This window comes from Pteropus vampyrus, unplaced genomic scaffold (genome assembly GCF_000151845.1).
Source record: "Pteropus vampyrus isolate Shadow unplaced genomic scaffold, Pvam_2.0 Scaffold102, whole genome shotgun sequence".
Lineage (NCBI taxonomy): Eukaryota > Metazoa > Chordata > Mammalia > Chiroptera > Pteropodidae > Pteropus > Pteropus vampyrus.
In genome coordinates this window covers 1,386,677-1,402,814 of record NW_011888883.1, presented here as the reverse complement: position 1 = coordinate 1,402,814, position 16,138 = coordinate 1,386,677, and the positions used below count along the sequence as shown (strand labels likewise).

At 40.0% G+C, this 16,138-nt stretch overlaps 1 protein-coding gene across 1 annotated transcript in view; it reads left to right on the top strand.

The window, feature by feature from the left end:
- The window catches only part of MRAP2 (melanocortin 2 receptor accessory protein 2), a gene marked incomplete at its 3' end in the record, with an annotated part of 38,498 nt that overhangs the window by 7,120 nt on the left and 15,240 nt on the right, over positions 1-16,138 (top strand). The window contains exon 2 of the mRNA XM_011364916.2: positions 10,204-10,337. Within this exon, the coding sequence (XP_011363218.1) occupies positions 10,211-10,337 (127 nt within the window). The remainder of the gene's footprint in view (positions 1-10,203; positions 10,338-16,138) is intronic.

Genomic DNA, 16,138 nt, shown 5'->3' with positions numbered 1-16,138 from the left:
AAAGACAGGATGGTTCTAAATATGAGCCTGAATTCTTCAAGGTTATAGGCCTTGACATTTCAACCTCTACTAAATCTTTCATAGTCAAGCTCATAGTGTTTAGAATATTTTTGTTGGGCTGAATAGACGCATACTAATTTTAGCATGTTCAAAATTAGTGCTCTTTCTCCTTGAAGGACATGTTGATGAGAATGTAATAAATGTATTTGTTGAAGGTGGCATATACTGGGATAGATTAATGGCATTTTGAAAATGGTTTTTGTTACAAAAATATAATTGTTGTTTAGTTACAGTAATAATGATTGATATAAAGTAAATCATTTTTAATGGACTTTCTAAGACAATTTATATCATTAATCAAACAGAACATCATTTTTTAAAAATTAATCTCAGCAACTATATTAGTTTTGCAGTACTTCCATAATAAAATACCAAAGATTGAGTGGCTTAAGCAACAGAAAATTATTTTCTCATTATTCTGGAGACTGGAAGTCCAAGATCAAGGTGTCAGCAGAGTTGATTTTCTCTGAGGGCCATGGGAAGGATCTGTTCCAGGTCTCTCTCCTTGGCTTGCAGATGGCTGTCCTCTGGCTGTCTCTTCACATGATTGTCCTGTTGTGCAGAAGTACCCCAAAGTCTCTCTCTGTAACCTTATCATTTCTTGTAATAAGGACACCAGTCTGGATGGATTAGGTCCCACCCTAAAGGCCCCATTTTAACTTTATCACCTCTTTGAAGACTCTGTCTCCAAATATAGTCATATTCTAAGGTACTGGGGATTAGCACTTCACGATATGAATTTTGGGAGACACAGTATCCATATTGCACTATGTATAAACGCACACACAGACATATACATATATGCACACGAACATAATTTTTACAAATAGACACATACCATTGAGTTTGTGATGCAAGTGGAAAGCAACCTGGTATTTTTTTAAGTTATAGAATCAAAGATCTGGAAGGGAATTTCACTGCGTCCCTTTCAGTTCTTTTCCTTTGCTTTCAGAGTGGGTGAATGTGTAAGCCATTTCAGGTAGCTCTTGTGTAAATGCAGTGGACAGAGGCCCTGTAATGCAGACCCATATAGAAGCACCTGCTTGCTGTGAAAATATTGACGTCAGACTGCCGGCTCTCCTTTTTTGCGGAAGGCTGCCATTATTGTGAGATTATATTTCCCCAACTTGGAGGGTATTTTAAATGAATTTTTGTCTGCAAAATGGTAATTATTAATGATCGTTTTTTTTTTTTTTAAATTCCTTATTTGGCAAAATAAAAATGCCAGCAACTCTATTTATGTTTTAGGTCTGTGAATTCTAGCTGATCTCCAGAAGACATTCCTCAGAGGCTGGAGCCAGTTTTATGAGATTATGATGCTTCCTCTCTGTCATCAGGAAGCAACTAACTAAATGTAATCTTTGAGAAGTCCCTGGATGTTCTTGCAATGATAACTTGCAATGGACTTCTGCTGAAATGAAGTGGGCTAGTGACAGGGACAACAGAAGGTGAAGCTTTTCGAAAGGAGAGTTCGGGAAGCAGTCAGTGTATTTCTGGGACTAGTGAGGGCGAGAAGACCATGGCTGGCACAGCACAGATGTTCTCCCAGCTGTTTGGGGCTCTCCTGATTTGGAGAACGGTGATTCCTCACAGCCTAGACAGAGTATTCTGTTTACATGGAAAGGAATTACCAGAAGAGGTCTTGAAAAGAGCAAAGCTGGATTCTTGAAGGTTGGCTGTGGAGGAAGGACCCACACGAGGAGGAGGGGTGCCTGGGTGTCTCAGCACCATCTTTTGTCCCCTGGGTGGTCTTTTGCTTAGGGGACCTCTCGATTACCCTTTCCCCCAAGCACATTGGTTGGAGAGCACTGATTTTTATTATTTTCTCATTGAAAACAATGTTAGAAAAAAAATTTTTATTTTGGAAAATATGCATAACATAAAGTTTACCATTTTTAAGTGTACAACTCAGTGGTGTTAAATCCATTCACGTCGTCGTGCAACCATTACTGCTATCCATCTCCAGAACCTTTTAACATACCGCACTGAAACTCTGTATGCATTAAACAATGACTCCCCATTACCCCTCTCCCCCGGCCCTTGGTGACCACCATTTTACTTTCTGTTTCTATAAATTTGAATAGTCTAGGTACCTCGTATAAGTGGATTCTTGTAATATTTGTCCTTGCGTGTCTGACTCATTTCACTTATTAGCATAATGTTTTGAAGGTTCATCCATGTTGTAGCATATGTTAGAATTTCCTTCCTTTTAAAGACTGCATAGTATTCCATTGCACGTACATACTACATTTTGTTTATCCATTCATTTGCCAATGTGCCTTTGGATTGTTTCCATCTTTTGGCTATTGTTTTCCACCTTTTAGAATATTGCTGCTGTAGATACTTTTGTGCAAATATTGTTGGAGTCTTGCTTTCAATTCTTTGGGGCATATACCCAGAGGTGGAATTGCTGGATCCTAAGATATTCCATGTTTAAATTTTTGAGGAACCGCTATACTGTCTTTCATAGCAGCCGCACCATTTTACATTCCCTCCAGCAACACACGAGGGTTCTAATTTGTCTACATTTTTGCTAACACTTATTATTTTCTGTCTTTTTTTTTTTTTTTAAATAATAGCATCCTAATGGGTGTGAAGTGGTCTCTCCTCATGAAGCACTGCTTTTTGATAGTTGGTTCTTGACTTGACCCTAGTACTTTTAAATATACTTTTACTGAAGGCTCAGGAATGGAACAAAAATAAACAGACTGTATTGAGAACACAGAAAACTTAACTATAATAGAGTGCTCTGCTTGGGATTCCACTGGTGTCTTCAACATGCCTAGAGTTATTTGAAGTCCAGACCAAGAAAAGCAAGGTCCAGAAGAAGGCAAGTGTTAACCCTATGACACTTATGTGGTGGGGATCCCAACCCCACCATGGGAATGACTTCGATTTGTGGCTATGATGGAACATCTGCATTGGGATACAAGACAAACATTGTAGCATCCTGACACATGTAGTAGGGTAGAGGACAAAGGTCCTGTTTCATTGTGTAATTACTTTGTCTTAATTCCACATTCACTAGCTATTCTTCTGATCTTAAATTTTGTTTTCCAGACTGTGTAAAATATGTGCTCTGGTATGCTTGGCCATTTTATTCCTTATTGTAATTTAATAAATTGATGCTCTGGTTGTAAATCATTCTCCCAGGCTTGGTCAGTGTGACTCAGTTCACAAAGGCTTTCTCACTCATGGAGGACTGTGAAAACCCAGTTTCTTAAATCTGCAGAGCTAGGGACGAGGTGCGGTCACTGAGGGCAGTATACCTGCCATCCCCACACATATCTCAGAGCCATGTCCTGTCTCTTCTCAGGAAATCCTTTCCAGACAGAGGCTTTACAGCTTCTTTCTGGGTGTTTTTGCCCTGTGTGGGCATGGCGTTCTTCTCAATGTCTAACCGAAGTCTCTGTTAGAATGGAAGAGCTCTGCTCTTAGGTTCAGGGTGGATAACGAATGATAGAAGATAATTCTGTGGCTTTTTCACATCATGAGAAATTGACTCCACACGTATTTATTGCATGTCTGCTATGAGCCAGGCCTTGTGAGGGTTGCTGGAGATACAGCAGTGAGCAAGCAGGGGAGGCCCTGCCCTGATGCAAAAGGGGGGCAGGAAGACAGAGAAGACTATAGAGGATTGGTCTGTGCAGTCCTATCATAGTCTGTACTATGGTGTATTGCAAAGATCTATTACTGTCTGGAAACATTTCCAAAGGGCTCAAAGACAGTCATTGTGTCCCAGCACCTAGTAGTTCATGCAGGAAGCATTTGCTGCATTGAACCAGGGTGTATGGCAGAGCCAGGAAATGCTAACTTTAAAAATTTCTAGCCTATTTACTACTGTGTAGGTGCCCGGGGCATAAGTGGAGAAAGTGGATTTGAGAGTCTAAACCCCTTATTGTCTTTGTGGCACCAGCTCAAAATGAAGAAGGATGCCCACTCCTTAATTAATTATCTCTCCATTTCAGGTGTCGGATGAACATCTAGCTCTGCAAAGTATTAAATCCCTTTTCTGGTTTTGGAAGTTGTCTTTCTATTGACGTTGATTCTGATTTTAAGACAGAAAATCTTCAGGCTTAGAAACACGTCTTATTGCATGTTTTGCACCTAGAAGCAAATTGCTGTTGTGCAGTGAAGTGAGAACAGACAGGAAACTATACCCAGAAGTGCTCAGCCAGCTGTCAGTCACCACGTTTTTGAGACTTGCTGGATTACTGAGTACTTTCTAGGAAATATCAGAGAATAGCATGACACTTGGTAGTGTAGAGATATTTGGAAAATATGACCATTTCAGAAGGGAGGAGGAACCTAGTGTGTGTGTGGCCAGGGTGTCAAACTTCAAAAGTAAGATGCATACTCAGGTCAAAAGAGAGAAGCCAGGAGCAGGAGAAGATGCTGGGGTCCCGGAAGCATGACCTCTTTAATTGGAGGAAATAAACTCCACACCCCATGAAAGGAGTTGCTGACTTAAAATGGATTCACAGAAGGGGAATCTGCAAACCTGAGAATTAAAGTGACAAGTGCAAGTAGAAGGTGGTGATTCACATGGAACCTATAAAAAGGAGAAGTAAGCTAGAGAAGAAGATTATGTCAACATTTTTTAAGCACTGCCTTGGGAGGAGACTGCAGAAGCTCTGATTTTAGAGTTCTTTGTTTCTTTGGTTCATGGTTTTTTGCTGAGATGTGTTGCCCTAAAGAAATGTTTTTGGAATATCCACTTGGCTGTGGTCAAATCACAAACCCAACTCATTACCTCGCAGTTTCTCATTTGAGCTCTGTGTTGTCCTACCCACCTAGATGCGGGTAAGCTGGGTGCACCGTCAGTTCTGATTTGGGTGCCTGGTCGTATCTCTGTGCAATGAGGGAATTAAACTTCTAAAGCTGTGATTCTGAAGTTCCAACCTCGGGCTTTTCAGCCACCAGAGTGTGTCCTGGCGAGACTTCACCTTTGGTTTCTCAGATGTCTTTGCTGGAGAGAGATTGAGTGATGGGTCATGAGAGTGACTTTTCTGTGTTGTGCTAGGTATAGTTGTTCCTAGGAAGAGGAGGAAGAAAGACATAAGAACATGTAATGAGACCTTTATGCCCCAAGTCTGAGCGGAGGTTGGTCTGCTGGGTGGCATGCTCACTTTCAGAGTTTGTAGATTGTGGAGAAAGGAATCACTGCAATTGGGAATTTTGATCTCAAATCTGAGTCAATCATTAGATGTTCCTCTGTACAAGCTGGTCACTGAGAGTCTTTGCATCTGTGGTATAGACTGGCAGCTTCTGGAGTGCCTTTTAGGCTGTGCTATTTGTGTGTGTGTGTGTGTGTGTGTGTGTGTGTGTGTGTGTGTACATACTCATTTTTAAGGGTTTATAGGCATTTTTTGGTTCTTTCCTTAATGTGCTAGTCCTGTGCCCAAGTTGGCAGTCATGTGGAAAATTTATCTGCTGATTTTTACCCTTTAACATGAAAATAAAAGTTGTCCAGTTCCAAGGAAACAGTCCCTTTAGTGTGTATACCCATCATAACCCCCCGAAGATGTCGATGAAGAGTCTTTATTCACTCTGCAGAACGTTCTATGTCCCAGGCCATCTCCCTAACTCTGGAGGTGAAGAGAATGCCTGACCTGTTTTTAAGAAGGAAAGAGAGTGCCCAGGAGTGATGTGGGAACCTGGGTCAGAGGAGGAAAGCTTGGCTAGTAGGAAGAAGGGATGAAAGTGTTGGAAATGTGGATGGGAGAAGGAGTGATGTTTAGACAGCTGTGAAAGGTGTCTGGGGCTTGCTAATGATGCTTTTTCTTTTTGGGTTTGAGATATCTTTGCCCCCTCTCCCCCTGTAAGCTGGCCTAAACTACTAATGTAAAGGTAAACTTTTCAGGTATGGCTTTGAGGCGTGGTCGTAAATTTTCATTGTTGGCAAGAGTGCTTTCAGCTGCTCAAAAAGAGCAATTAGTCTCAATGCTGCCTTAGGAAGCTTGGTTAGGATGTTTCCTCTGGAAGAAGTTATTTTTGATGATGTTGATATCATGAAGAAATCCAACATTAAGAAAGTCTGGGGGTGGGTGGGGGGAGATGCTCAGGAGCAGCAGAGGCACAGAAGGCAGCTGTTCCTCCAAGCACTGTGTTTCCTGTTCGCTGTGTTCAGAAGAGAGCAGCTGCTTGCTTTTTAGCACTCTGCCCCGCCACCCCCACCTGTGAGTAAGCCAGTGCCAGACAGCCACTCCCTCCCTGCCAGTTATGACCCAGATGTTCCTCACTGTGATGAGAATATCAGACTCTGGGGGCTGCTATCCAGACATGCTGGCATTTGCCAAAAGGTGAAACAGTGACAGCTTATGTTACTGCAAAGCTCAGAAAGGCAACTTAGGTCTTCGATAATGGATGTTATATAAAATACCGCCTTACTACAGCCTTCTGCTTATTGTTTGTCATTGGGCATTTGATGGCCCAAGCCGATTAATTTGAGACTTGGATGAAAAAGTATTGCCTATTGGACTTTTTCAAGGGTGCCAGGTGACTACTTTAAAGGAGAGTCCAGAGAGTCTATCCTCCAAACCTATCTTTGGGAGTTAAGAACTGAGAGGAAAAGCAGTGGAAACAAAAGCCTCCCTTTTCTCTGGAGGCTATCAAAATGGTGGCTGCTCTGGGAGAGACTGTACAGCATTTCATTCTGCTTCCCTGGAGAACCTCTGATAGGCTGGCTCTCTGATTCACTTACTCTTGTCTCCAGGTATTTGTCAAGGCTTTCTTCCTCTCTTAAAGGATAGCCTTTTCACTTTCAGAGCCTTTGTCCATGTGACTTTCATTATCTTTTGGTCTCTATCTATCCCTAAATTGTTTGTTGTGATGAATAAGAATGACATAAGAGGGAGTAAAAGAAGGAATGAAAAAGCACTTTCTCTATGGTAGGAAAGTGGTTGATATTCCTTGATATCTGACTCTTTTAGAGATGTATTTTATTTGCTAGTTCCTGGCCAACCCTCTGAAGTGGCATTGATGCTTCTTTTTGACCTGAGGGAATAGCAGGAAAACCTGCGGGTCTGGTGGGCTTGGGCAGCCACAGGTGGGGGCCACCATGGTGCACAGGTGTGGAGAAGAGCACAGCTGTGGGGGGAGCTGCTTGGACAGACCATGAAAGACACTCTCCCAGCTGTATTTTCTTCATTGTTTTATGTACTTTTTGCTATTTTTCTGTTAACCATTTTGACATTGAATGAAGCCTCGTGGTTCTCTCTGTTCTGCTTATTACATTGTCTGCAATGCTGAATTGTAATAAAATTGATATGATCAAACCAGATTTCATCTTATTTCCCTTAGAGAGAGAGAGAAGAGAAAGGAGAGGTATTATTACCATATTTTTGTCTTGATAGAACAGCATGAATTATACAGTGTACATGTTTCTCATTATAACTTTTAAACCACCTAAATGAATGCCTTTGAGTTACTTTTATTATAATTTTATTCATTTGTCTGGAGCACATAGATCAATTAATTACATGGTAAATTTGATAGTTATTGGCTGACAGGAGTGTTGGTGATATCTGAAGAACAAACCTAGGCTTTTCTATTCCAGACTAGCGTTTCTTAGCTAGTAATAATAGCACTATTATTTATCGATCTTAGCCTGGGTTCTGGCTACTTCATTTTATGCAACATCACATTTAATCTACTTACAGTTCATGCAACATCAAAGCAATTCTATGTAGCAGGTACCGATATCATCTTCATTTTTCTGACGTGAAAACTGAAGCTCAGATCTTTTCTTTCTTTCATGGCTCTAGAGGAGGGCGTGGCAAACTCTTTCCATAGAAGACAAGAAAGTAAATATAATAATCTTCAGGCCACACTATCTCTTTCACAAATACTCAGCTCTGTTGTAAAGTTAGAGAAACAATCGAAAGTATAAAAACAAATGAGGGTGGCTGTGTACCAATAAAACTTTATTTATAGACACTGATACTTGAATGTCATAAATTATTCTTTTGATATTTTTCAACCATTAAAAAGTGTTAAAATAATTCTTTGCTTTCAGTCTGTACAAAAACAGGTGGTGGGCCAGATTTGCCAATCTCCCGATGTGGACAATAGAATATGCCGGGGAGGAGGAATGGGTTAGGATGGGGTGGTAGAAAGGACACTTCTGCCAGAGAGAACAGCATGTGTGCAAGTAGCAGAGAGCATGAAGTATAAGAATAAATGCAATCAATGCAAGTAGTTTGATACATTACGTAGCAAGATAAGAGGAGACAGCATAGCCCAGGTCATGAGCTTATAGGACATTTTAAGGATTTTAGTATTAATGGGAAGGCATTAAAAGTATTAAAGAATGACAAGGTTAGTTTGTCCTTTTAAAAGATCATTGGCTGATGTATGGAGAAAGGATCTCAATGGGTTATTGAGAGTAGAAGCAGAAAAAATACTTTTGAGATGTGGGCCAGGCTGGTGTTGATGGTGGCTATTGGTGACTATAGCCAGACCATTTCCTGACATTTTCTAGCAGCCAGGATGATTACTTTTGCATATGAGGAAAATGTGGCTGCGAGAGATGAATGTCTTGTCTGGCTACATAGCAAATGAGGGTAGAGCAAAGATGAAGACCCTGGTGGCATTCTTAACATTCTCAAATGAAAATTATGTTTATCCTAATTTACCATTTATCTCTGAATCCAACAACTGAAGAGCTACTCCCCTCTCTCTCTCATAAAATGCTCGTATATAAGGATAGTGCTCCTTGGATTTGAATTGTTAATTTTCATTTCCTGAGGAAATTAATTTTGTTGTTTAGGGAAATAACCCCTTGTTCAAATAATAAAAAGGCCAAAGATGATACTGTAGTAATGGTTTTATGCTATTTTTGTGCTGGCATTAAAACGGTTGCTGAATACTTAATACGCAGCATTTCTTAAAATTTGTGTAGCCCTCTTTCCCAAATAAGAATCGGTACCTTCTCTTCAACCTTTGGAGGAATGATTTATCTGCCTGGGTACTCAGAGTCAAGCTCCGATTCTGACACTGGCATGCATCTCTGGACCAAAGCATGCCGTCTTTTGAACAATATGATGATGAAGGATTGGAGTCTATTTCTATGGGGTCCAGGACTGGGGATGGGGAAGTGAGGAGGAGGGGAAGGCAAGACTCATGCCTTGGGGCAGAGGGGCGATGATGATTTTGCCTGAGCCCCAGAGGCAGTGGTGGGTATACTGACCCTTGGTTGGAATAGGAGAAGGAGAACTGCAGAAAGATTTCGGTTTGTGGGATCCAATGATGGTAACTGCTCAGCGAATCTTCTGGTGTATCATTCAGATATTCTCTAATATTACTGTTATTTGTCACTTTATATTCCTTTCTCATTATAAAGGAAGGTCTGTGGGGTCTGGGTCTGTGTCTCAAGCATCTCCTCCTATCCCACAATATACAGTGTATTGCACATAGTAGGTCTTCGGTATTGAATATTGGCTCTGTTGACTTGTCACCTTAGGCATCCATACTGTACAGTGCGACCTCTTCTCTCATCAGAATTTGCTAATCTAACATCATCATAAAGAAGACACTTGAGACCTCCTGAAAATAAGACAAATTTTAGGAGTAAGCAGTGGGTGAGAACTGGACTTCCACTGAGGATCTTCTCCCATTATGCAACTTTTGTTGTCCACTTCTTTTCTTCACCCCATTTCATTAGATTAGTTACATGTCTTTATTGTTGCATATGTCAATAGATATATACTGAGCTAATTCTGATACTGATTTTATTTATTCTCCATAGGCCCTTTACATACTCATGCAGGTATTAGGGGTGAGGCTGAAGTTGAAAGCTCACAGATTTTGATGCACTCTTTCCCTCCTCTTCCTTTATTCAATAGTTATTAAATATTGATTATGTGTCAGGCACTGGGTTAAGTTCTAGAGGACAACGACAAAGGAAGATATGGTATCTGGTTTCAAATACATTTCAGTCTAGTGGAGAAATAAAAGGAAATAGTGGACACTTGGTATGAGGTGTGGGCAGCCAGTGAGGATCTCTCCCTGACTTAGTAGATATAGGACCTTTCCGAGGCCATTGCCTGCTGAACTCCTGAATATGGTCACGAGCAACTAGAGCATCTGTGCAGTCGTGGATGAGTTAACAAGTTCTGCACTTGCCTTTCTCCATTTGTGCAGGGTGGAGATGTCTGCCGAGAGGTTAATTTCTAACAGAACATTTCATCAATCTGTACCTAATTCCGATTACACCTGGGAATATGAGTATTATGAGATTGGACCAGTTTCCTTTGAAGGACTGAAGGCTCATAAATGTAAGTCTTATACAATTCTTCGTTGTAAGCATAATATGTATTTGTCTTGACCTGTGAAATCCCCAGGAATTACTTTTCCTGAATGTTCTTTTTACAGAACTCTGTCCTTGACCCCTGCAACCCCCAGAAAACGCCCACTCCAAACATAGGCTGATTGTTCAGGGATGGTGTTACATGAGGGCCTTGGTGATTCTGGGTGACAAAGGGTTTGAAAGCTTTCCTTAGTGGGGGAACACGAATCAATGTCATTCTCAAATTGAGATATTTTGTTAAAGCATTGACAACTCCAGCTCTCCCAAATTGTGTGAACATTTGGACTATCAAAAATGTGACAGAAGTATAATCTGGAACTATTAACTGAAGAACCTTCTTTTGTAGCACACACTCAGCAGCATCCTTTCAGCTCCATTGGTTTTCTGGAACTGCGGAGAGCGGTCTGTCTGTGTGTGTTCATAATGATTGACAAGAAGAGCCCATGATTATTCCTAACGGTGTGGCAGAGGCATGAATTGTGTTTCATGTTATTGGAGGGATTAATGATCTGGCACAGAGCAAGGAAATATAATTCTGTGAAAGGTCAGTGTTCAACTCTAGTCATAACTGAATAGTGACTGGCTAGCATGAAGCATCTTTGTTTTCTTAAGTAGAATTGACATAATAAGCAGAGACTGCTGGCCGCTCCCAGGTCCTGTCATGGCTACCCCATAAATATTTCAGAGAGGCTTGGTTGTTTCAAAGTGAATATCCTCAGCACTACCAAGACTTTAGGTTCGTAACTGGTTCAGGTTAAGGGGACACATTAGGAAATATAGGAGAGATTAGAACTGGAGATGCAGATGCGGCAAAAGAAATGCTTTTGCTCTTTTAGTATCCCCTGGCCACTACCACTCTGACTTGTCTTGGATTTCACAGTCCTTCACATCCACTTGCTGCTTCCTTGCAAAGAGGACTTTCTTTTATTTCTTTCAAGTTTATTGAGGTATAGTTGACAAAATTGGAATATATTTAAAGTATACAAAGTGAGGATTTGATGTATGTATACATTATGAAAGGATTAATTAACATATTGATCACTTCAGGTATTTCTGTTCCTTTACTTATTTATTGGTGAGAACATTTAAGTTCTACTCTCTTGCAAATTTCAATTATACAGTATAGTATTGTACTGTACTCACCATGTTATACACTAGGTCCTTAGACTTTATTCATTTTTATAACTGAAAGTTTGTACCCTTTTACCAACATCTCCCTATTTCCCCCACCCCTCAGCCCCTGGTAAACAATTTTCTAGTCTGTTACTACAAGTTCAATTTTTTTTTTTAGATTTCACGTATAAGTGATACCATGCTATATTTGTCTTTTTCTGTCTGGCTTATTTCACTTGGTATAATGCCCAACACAGGCTCATCCATGTTGTTATAAAGGACATAATTTCCTTCTTCTGAATAATATTTCATATTGTATGTGTATCACGTTTTCTTGATTCATTCACCCATTGATGGACACTTCAGATTGTTTTCCTACTTCGGCTATTGTGAATAATGCTGCAATGAACATGAAAATATGAATATCCTCTTCAAGATAGTGGTTTCCTTTGGATATATGCCCAGAAGTAGAATTCTGATCACATAGTAGTTCTGTTTGTAATTTCTCGAGGAAACTTCATACTGGTTTTCCCAGTGCCTGTACCAGTTTACATTTCTAGGAACACCAACAGTGGACGAGGGTTCCCTTTTCTCTCTATCCTCACCAACATTTGTTATTGCTCGTGTTTTTGGTAATAGATATTCTAATAGGTATGAAGTGATAATCTCATTGTGGTTTTCATTTGTGTTTCCCTGATAATTAGTGGTGTTGAGCACCTTTCCATGTGCCTGTTGGCCATTTGGATGCCTTTGGGAAAATGTCTATTCAGGTCTTTTGCCCATTTTTTAATTGTATTTTTTTCCTATTGAATTGTATGAGTTCCTTGAATATTTTGGATATTAACCCTTTATCAGATATGTGGTTTGCCAATATTTTCTTCCATTCCACAGGTTGCCTTTCATTTTGTCGATGGTTTACTTTGCTGTGCAGAAGTCTTTTAATTTGATGTAGTCCCATTTGTTTGTTTTTGCTTTTGTTGCCTTTGCTTTTGGTGTCAAATCCAAAAAATAACCTCTAAGACTTATGGCAATGAGCTTACCCCTATGTTTATGACCACCGTTTTGAATTCTATCAGACAACTTATTTTTATTTCAATAAGATCTGTTTCTGGAGATTTATCTTGTTCCTTTGTTTGAAACACATTCCTCCTTTTCTTTGTTTTCCTTGACTCTCTGTGTTGGTTTCTGTGCATTAGATAAAACAGCCTCTGTTCCTAGTCTTGACAGAGTGGGCTTGTGTAGGAGATGGACCTTGACACTCAGCCAGGCCTGAGCTCCTTGTTGTCTCTCATATTGTTATGATTTTCCAAGCAACCATCTTTGTTCTTAGTGGTTCTCAGTAGTTGATGATATGTAAAGACTGTCCATGTCCCAAAGAGGAGGTTCATGATCAGCACCTAGATATAGTCTTATTAGAAGCCAGATCCTCAGAGAGCAGCTGAAAAGTATGTAGTTAAACCCCTTCCAGGGAGAAACTGGGGGATGGGCTTTTTGTCTGCTCCCTCTGTGCTGTGCCTGCTGAGTAGCCATGAAGGGGTGTTCCTGTGCTTGTTAAGAACTGCTTCTTTGTTTATTACAGTCCTGTGGGACTCATGAATATAAGCCCCATCGCATATCAGAGGCAGGAGCTGGGAGGCCTGTCCCTTGGGTAGCCGCTGCAAAAGCTAGGCCACCTGACTTGTGTACAACCTCCTTTCAGGGAGATACCGGTGACTTGGTTTTATTATTGGAGTGGGGTGAAGGGAGAAGGCTGGGGAGATGTCCAATAGCTTCACTGATCTCTGGAAAGGATCACCAGCCCCTAAATGCCTGCTAAATTAGAAGCCTGGCCTTCAGGCAGCATCTTTTAAGGTAAGCAGATAAATCCTTTTAAAGAAAGACTGGGAGAATGGTGTTTTTGCCTGTTCCCTCTGCACTGAGCCCTGAGGGGCTAGCCATGGTAAGGACTTGTAACCCCATTAAGGACTACTTCTTTGTTTGCTATATAATCTTGGGGTTCTCATGGATGCAAGCCCTGTTGATTTTCAGAGCTAGATGTTTTGGGGCCCCACCTCTCAAGTGGGAGTCTTAAAAATTGGGGCTCTAGATGTACAATCCAAACCCTTTCCTCCTCAGAGAGAAGATGGAAGTTGGGGGTTCCCTCCCAATTGTATATTGCTGTGCTGGGAGCAGGTTTATGGCAAGAGTATGTCTCAGCCTTTCCCACTCATTTAGATGTGGATATTTTCTCATTTGCCAGATACGTAGGAGTCACTCAGCTTGTTCCTGGATCTCTTTCAGAGGGAATTGTTCCACATACAGCCATATATTTGTTGTGTCCATAGGAGAAATGGAACTCAGGAGACTCCTAAATTTCTATCTTGGTCAACTCCCCATTTCAGTTACTTAAGTGCTTTAGGCTTTGTCTCATTTCCCTGTTGTAGGAAAGGTCATAACAGCCCAGGCGTCATGTGTGAGTCCTAAGGGCTCAGATGCCACTTTTTGCCGGTGGCTGTATTAGAACATTTGACTAGAAAATTAGAGGGATGGAGGCAGGGATACTCCTGCTGGTTGCTACCTTCTGGTCTCTACCAATGGGTCTGTAAAGGGCTTTGGAATTACTTCCTCTATAGAGGACTTTCTATTTTTGTGCCTTAAAAAACCATTAATTAAGCTGCATATCCTTTACCTCTGAAGTGAATAGTAATAATTAAATGCTTTCACTTATTCCTTTATTCATGTCTGCTCAGTACTACTTTGTGAAAATAAAAAAAAAAAGGCACACGGGATCCATAAGAATATGCTATCATTGATTATCTGATGGAAGACTGTTACGGACAGAATGTGAAATTACTCTCTTTAATTTAATTCTTTGATCTGCTCTTTCTCTGGGACAATTTAAGTAAAGACACTGCTTATTAATAATTTTAGTGGAAATCAAAATGGCTGGGCAAATTGCCATATATTTCCCTTTAATATAGGCTTTTACACCTTGGTAACACATTTTATTTTTTGTGTCAGTTTTCTTTTGCCCCTTTTCCTTAGTTTAAGTGGCGAAGAAGGCATACATGCTATTGTAATTTTGGTTGGTACATTTCCAGAGACAATTTAAAATCTTTTTTTAAAAAAGCATTTTATTTACTTATTTATTTTAAAACTTTAAAAATTAAATTTATTGGAGTGACATTGGTTGGTAAAATCATATAGTTTTAAAGTGCACAATTCAATAATATATCTTCTATATATTGCATTGTGTGTTCACCACCCAACATCAAATTTTCTGACACCATATATTTGCCACCTTTACCCTTATCTACCTCCTCCCCCCAAACCCCCTTTCCCTCTGGTAGCCACTGAACTGTTGTCTGTGTCTATGAGTTTTTGTTTGCTTGAAAAATCTTTTAGAAGTACATTATATTCTAGAAATGATTATAACTTGAAAAAATTTCTGCAAAAGACAGACAGAAGTGTGACACATCACAGACTTACTTTACCTACTGTACCACTAATAAAGAATGCTTTTGTGAGTTTTAACATTCAGATCAGGAAAAAACCAAAAATCTCTAGGTGAGTCTTTACTGTTCTGATGTAAGAGATCTGATTAAAGAAGAGGCCCTTAGCTTGACAATATATGAGATACAAAAGAATTAAAATTTTTTTAAATCCCCCATACATACAAGAAAATAAAAAAGATGGTCACTATTGTGCTATGTACATTGAGGTAGGCTCTTTCATTTTAAAATGCTGTGATTCTGACCTTCAAGTGTAGCCCTTTGTTTTGCTGAGCAAAATTCAAAGCCATTTGGGTACAGGTACAAAAGAATAGCAGCAATACATTTCAAGGTCAGGATAGGAATGACCATAACAGTTATCTTCGTTTGTTTTACCTGTAATGAGTCATACTCGGCAACAATAGCTACATCTTTAGTTAGACTAGGTTATTCTGTCTGCTGAAATTAAGATTCCTACCTTCAAAGGATCTTTCATCTGAGAAACAACCTCTGATGGCCATTTGAATTTTCGTTTTGCTCTCAGCTTTTAATCTGGTATTAAACCTTATAATGTATCAGAAGTAGATATATATGTGACATATATTTGGTACCAGTGGAATGAACTTTCATTCATTCAGCACATCTTTATTGTGCCTGTATGTGCAGTACTATTTTAAGCACTGGAGATAAAACAGTGAACATAAAAGACAAAAATACCTCCTCATGTAGGTCTTGAATTCCAGTGGAAGAGAAAGACAATAAATAAGTTAAATAATTAAACCATGCCAGATGGTGATTTAAAAAAATAAATACAAAAGAATAAATAAAAGAGAAGAAGATGATGTGAAGTATGGAGGTGAAAGTATAGACAGAGTGGCTATGGAAGGCTTTACTGAGAAGGAAAAATTTGAGAAAAGGCCTCAAGGAAGTGAGAGATTGAGCTATAAGACATCTGGGGAAGAACATTCCAGAAAATGTTCCATGGCAGGAATGAACTGGAACCTTTAAGGATCAACAGTGAGGCCAGCATGGCGCAAGGGAGTGAGTAAGAGGCAGAACAGCAGGAGACGAAGTCAGGGAATGGGGAAGAGGGCACAGGGGCCCTAGAAGTCACGCTAATGACTTTGATTCTATTCTATTTTTTTTTTTTTTGAGAAGTCATTTCAGGGTTTGGAGAAAAGGAGTG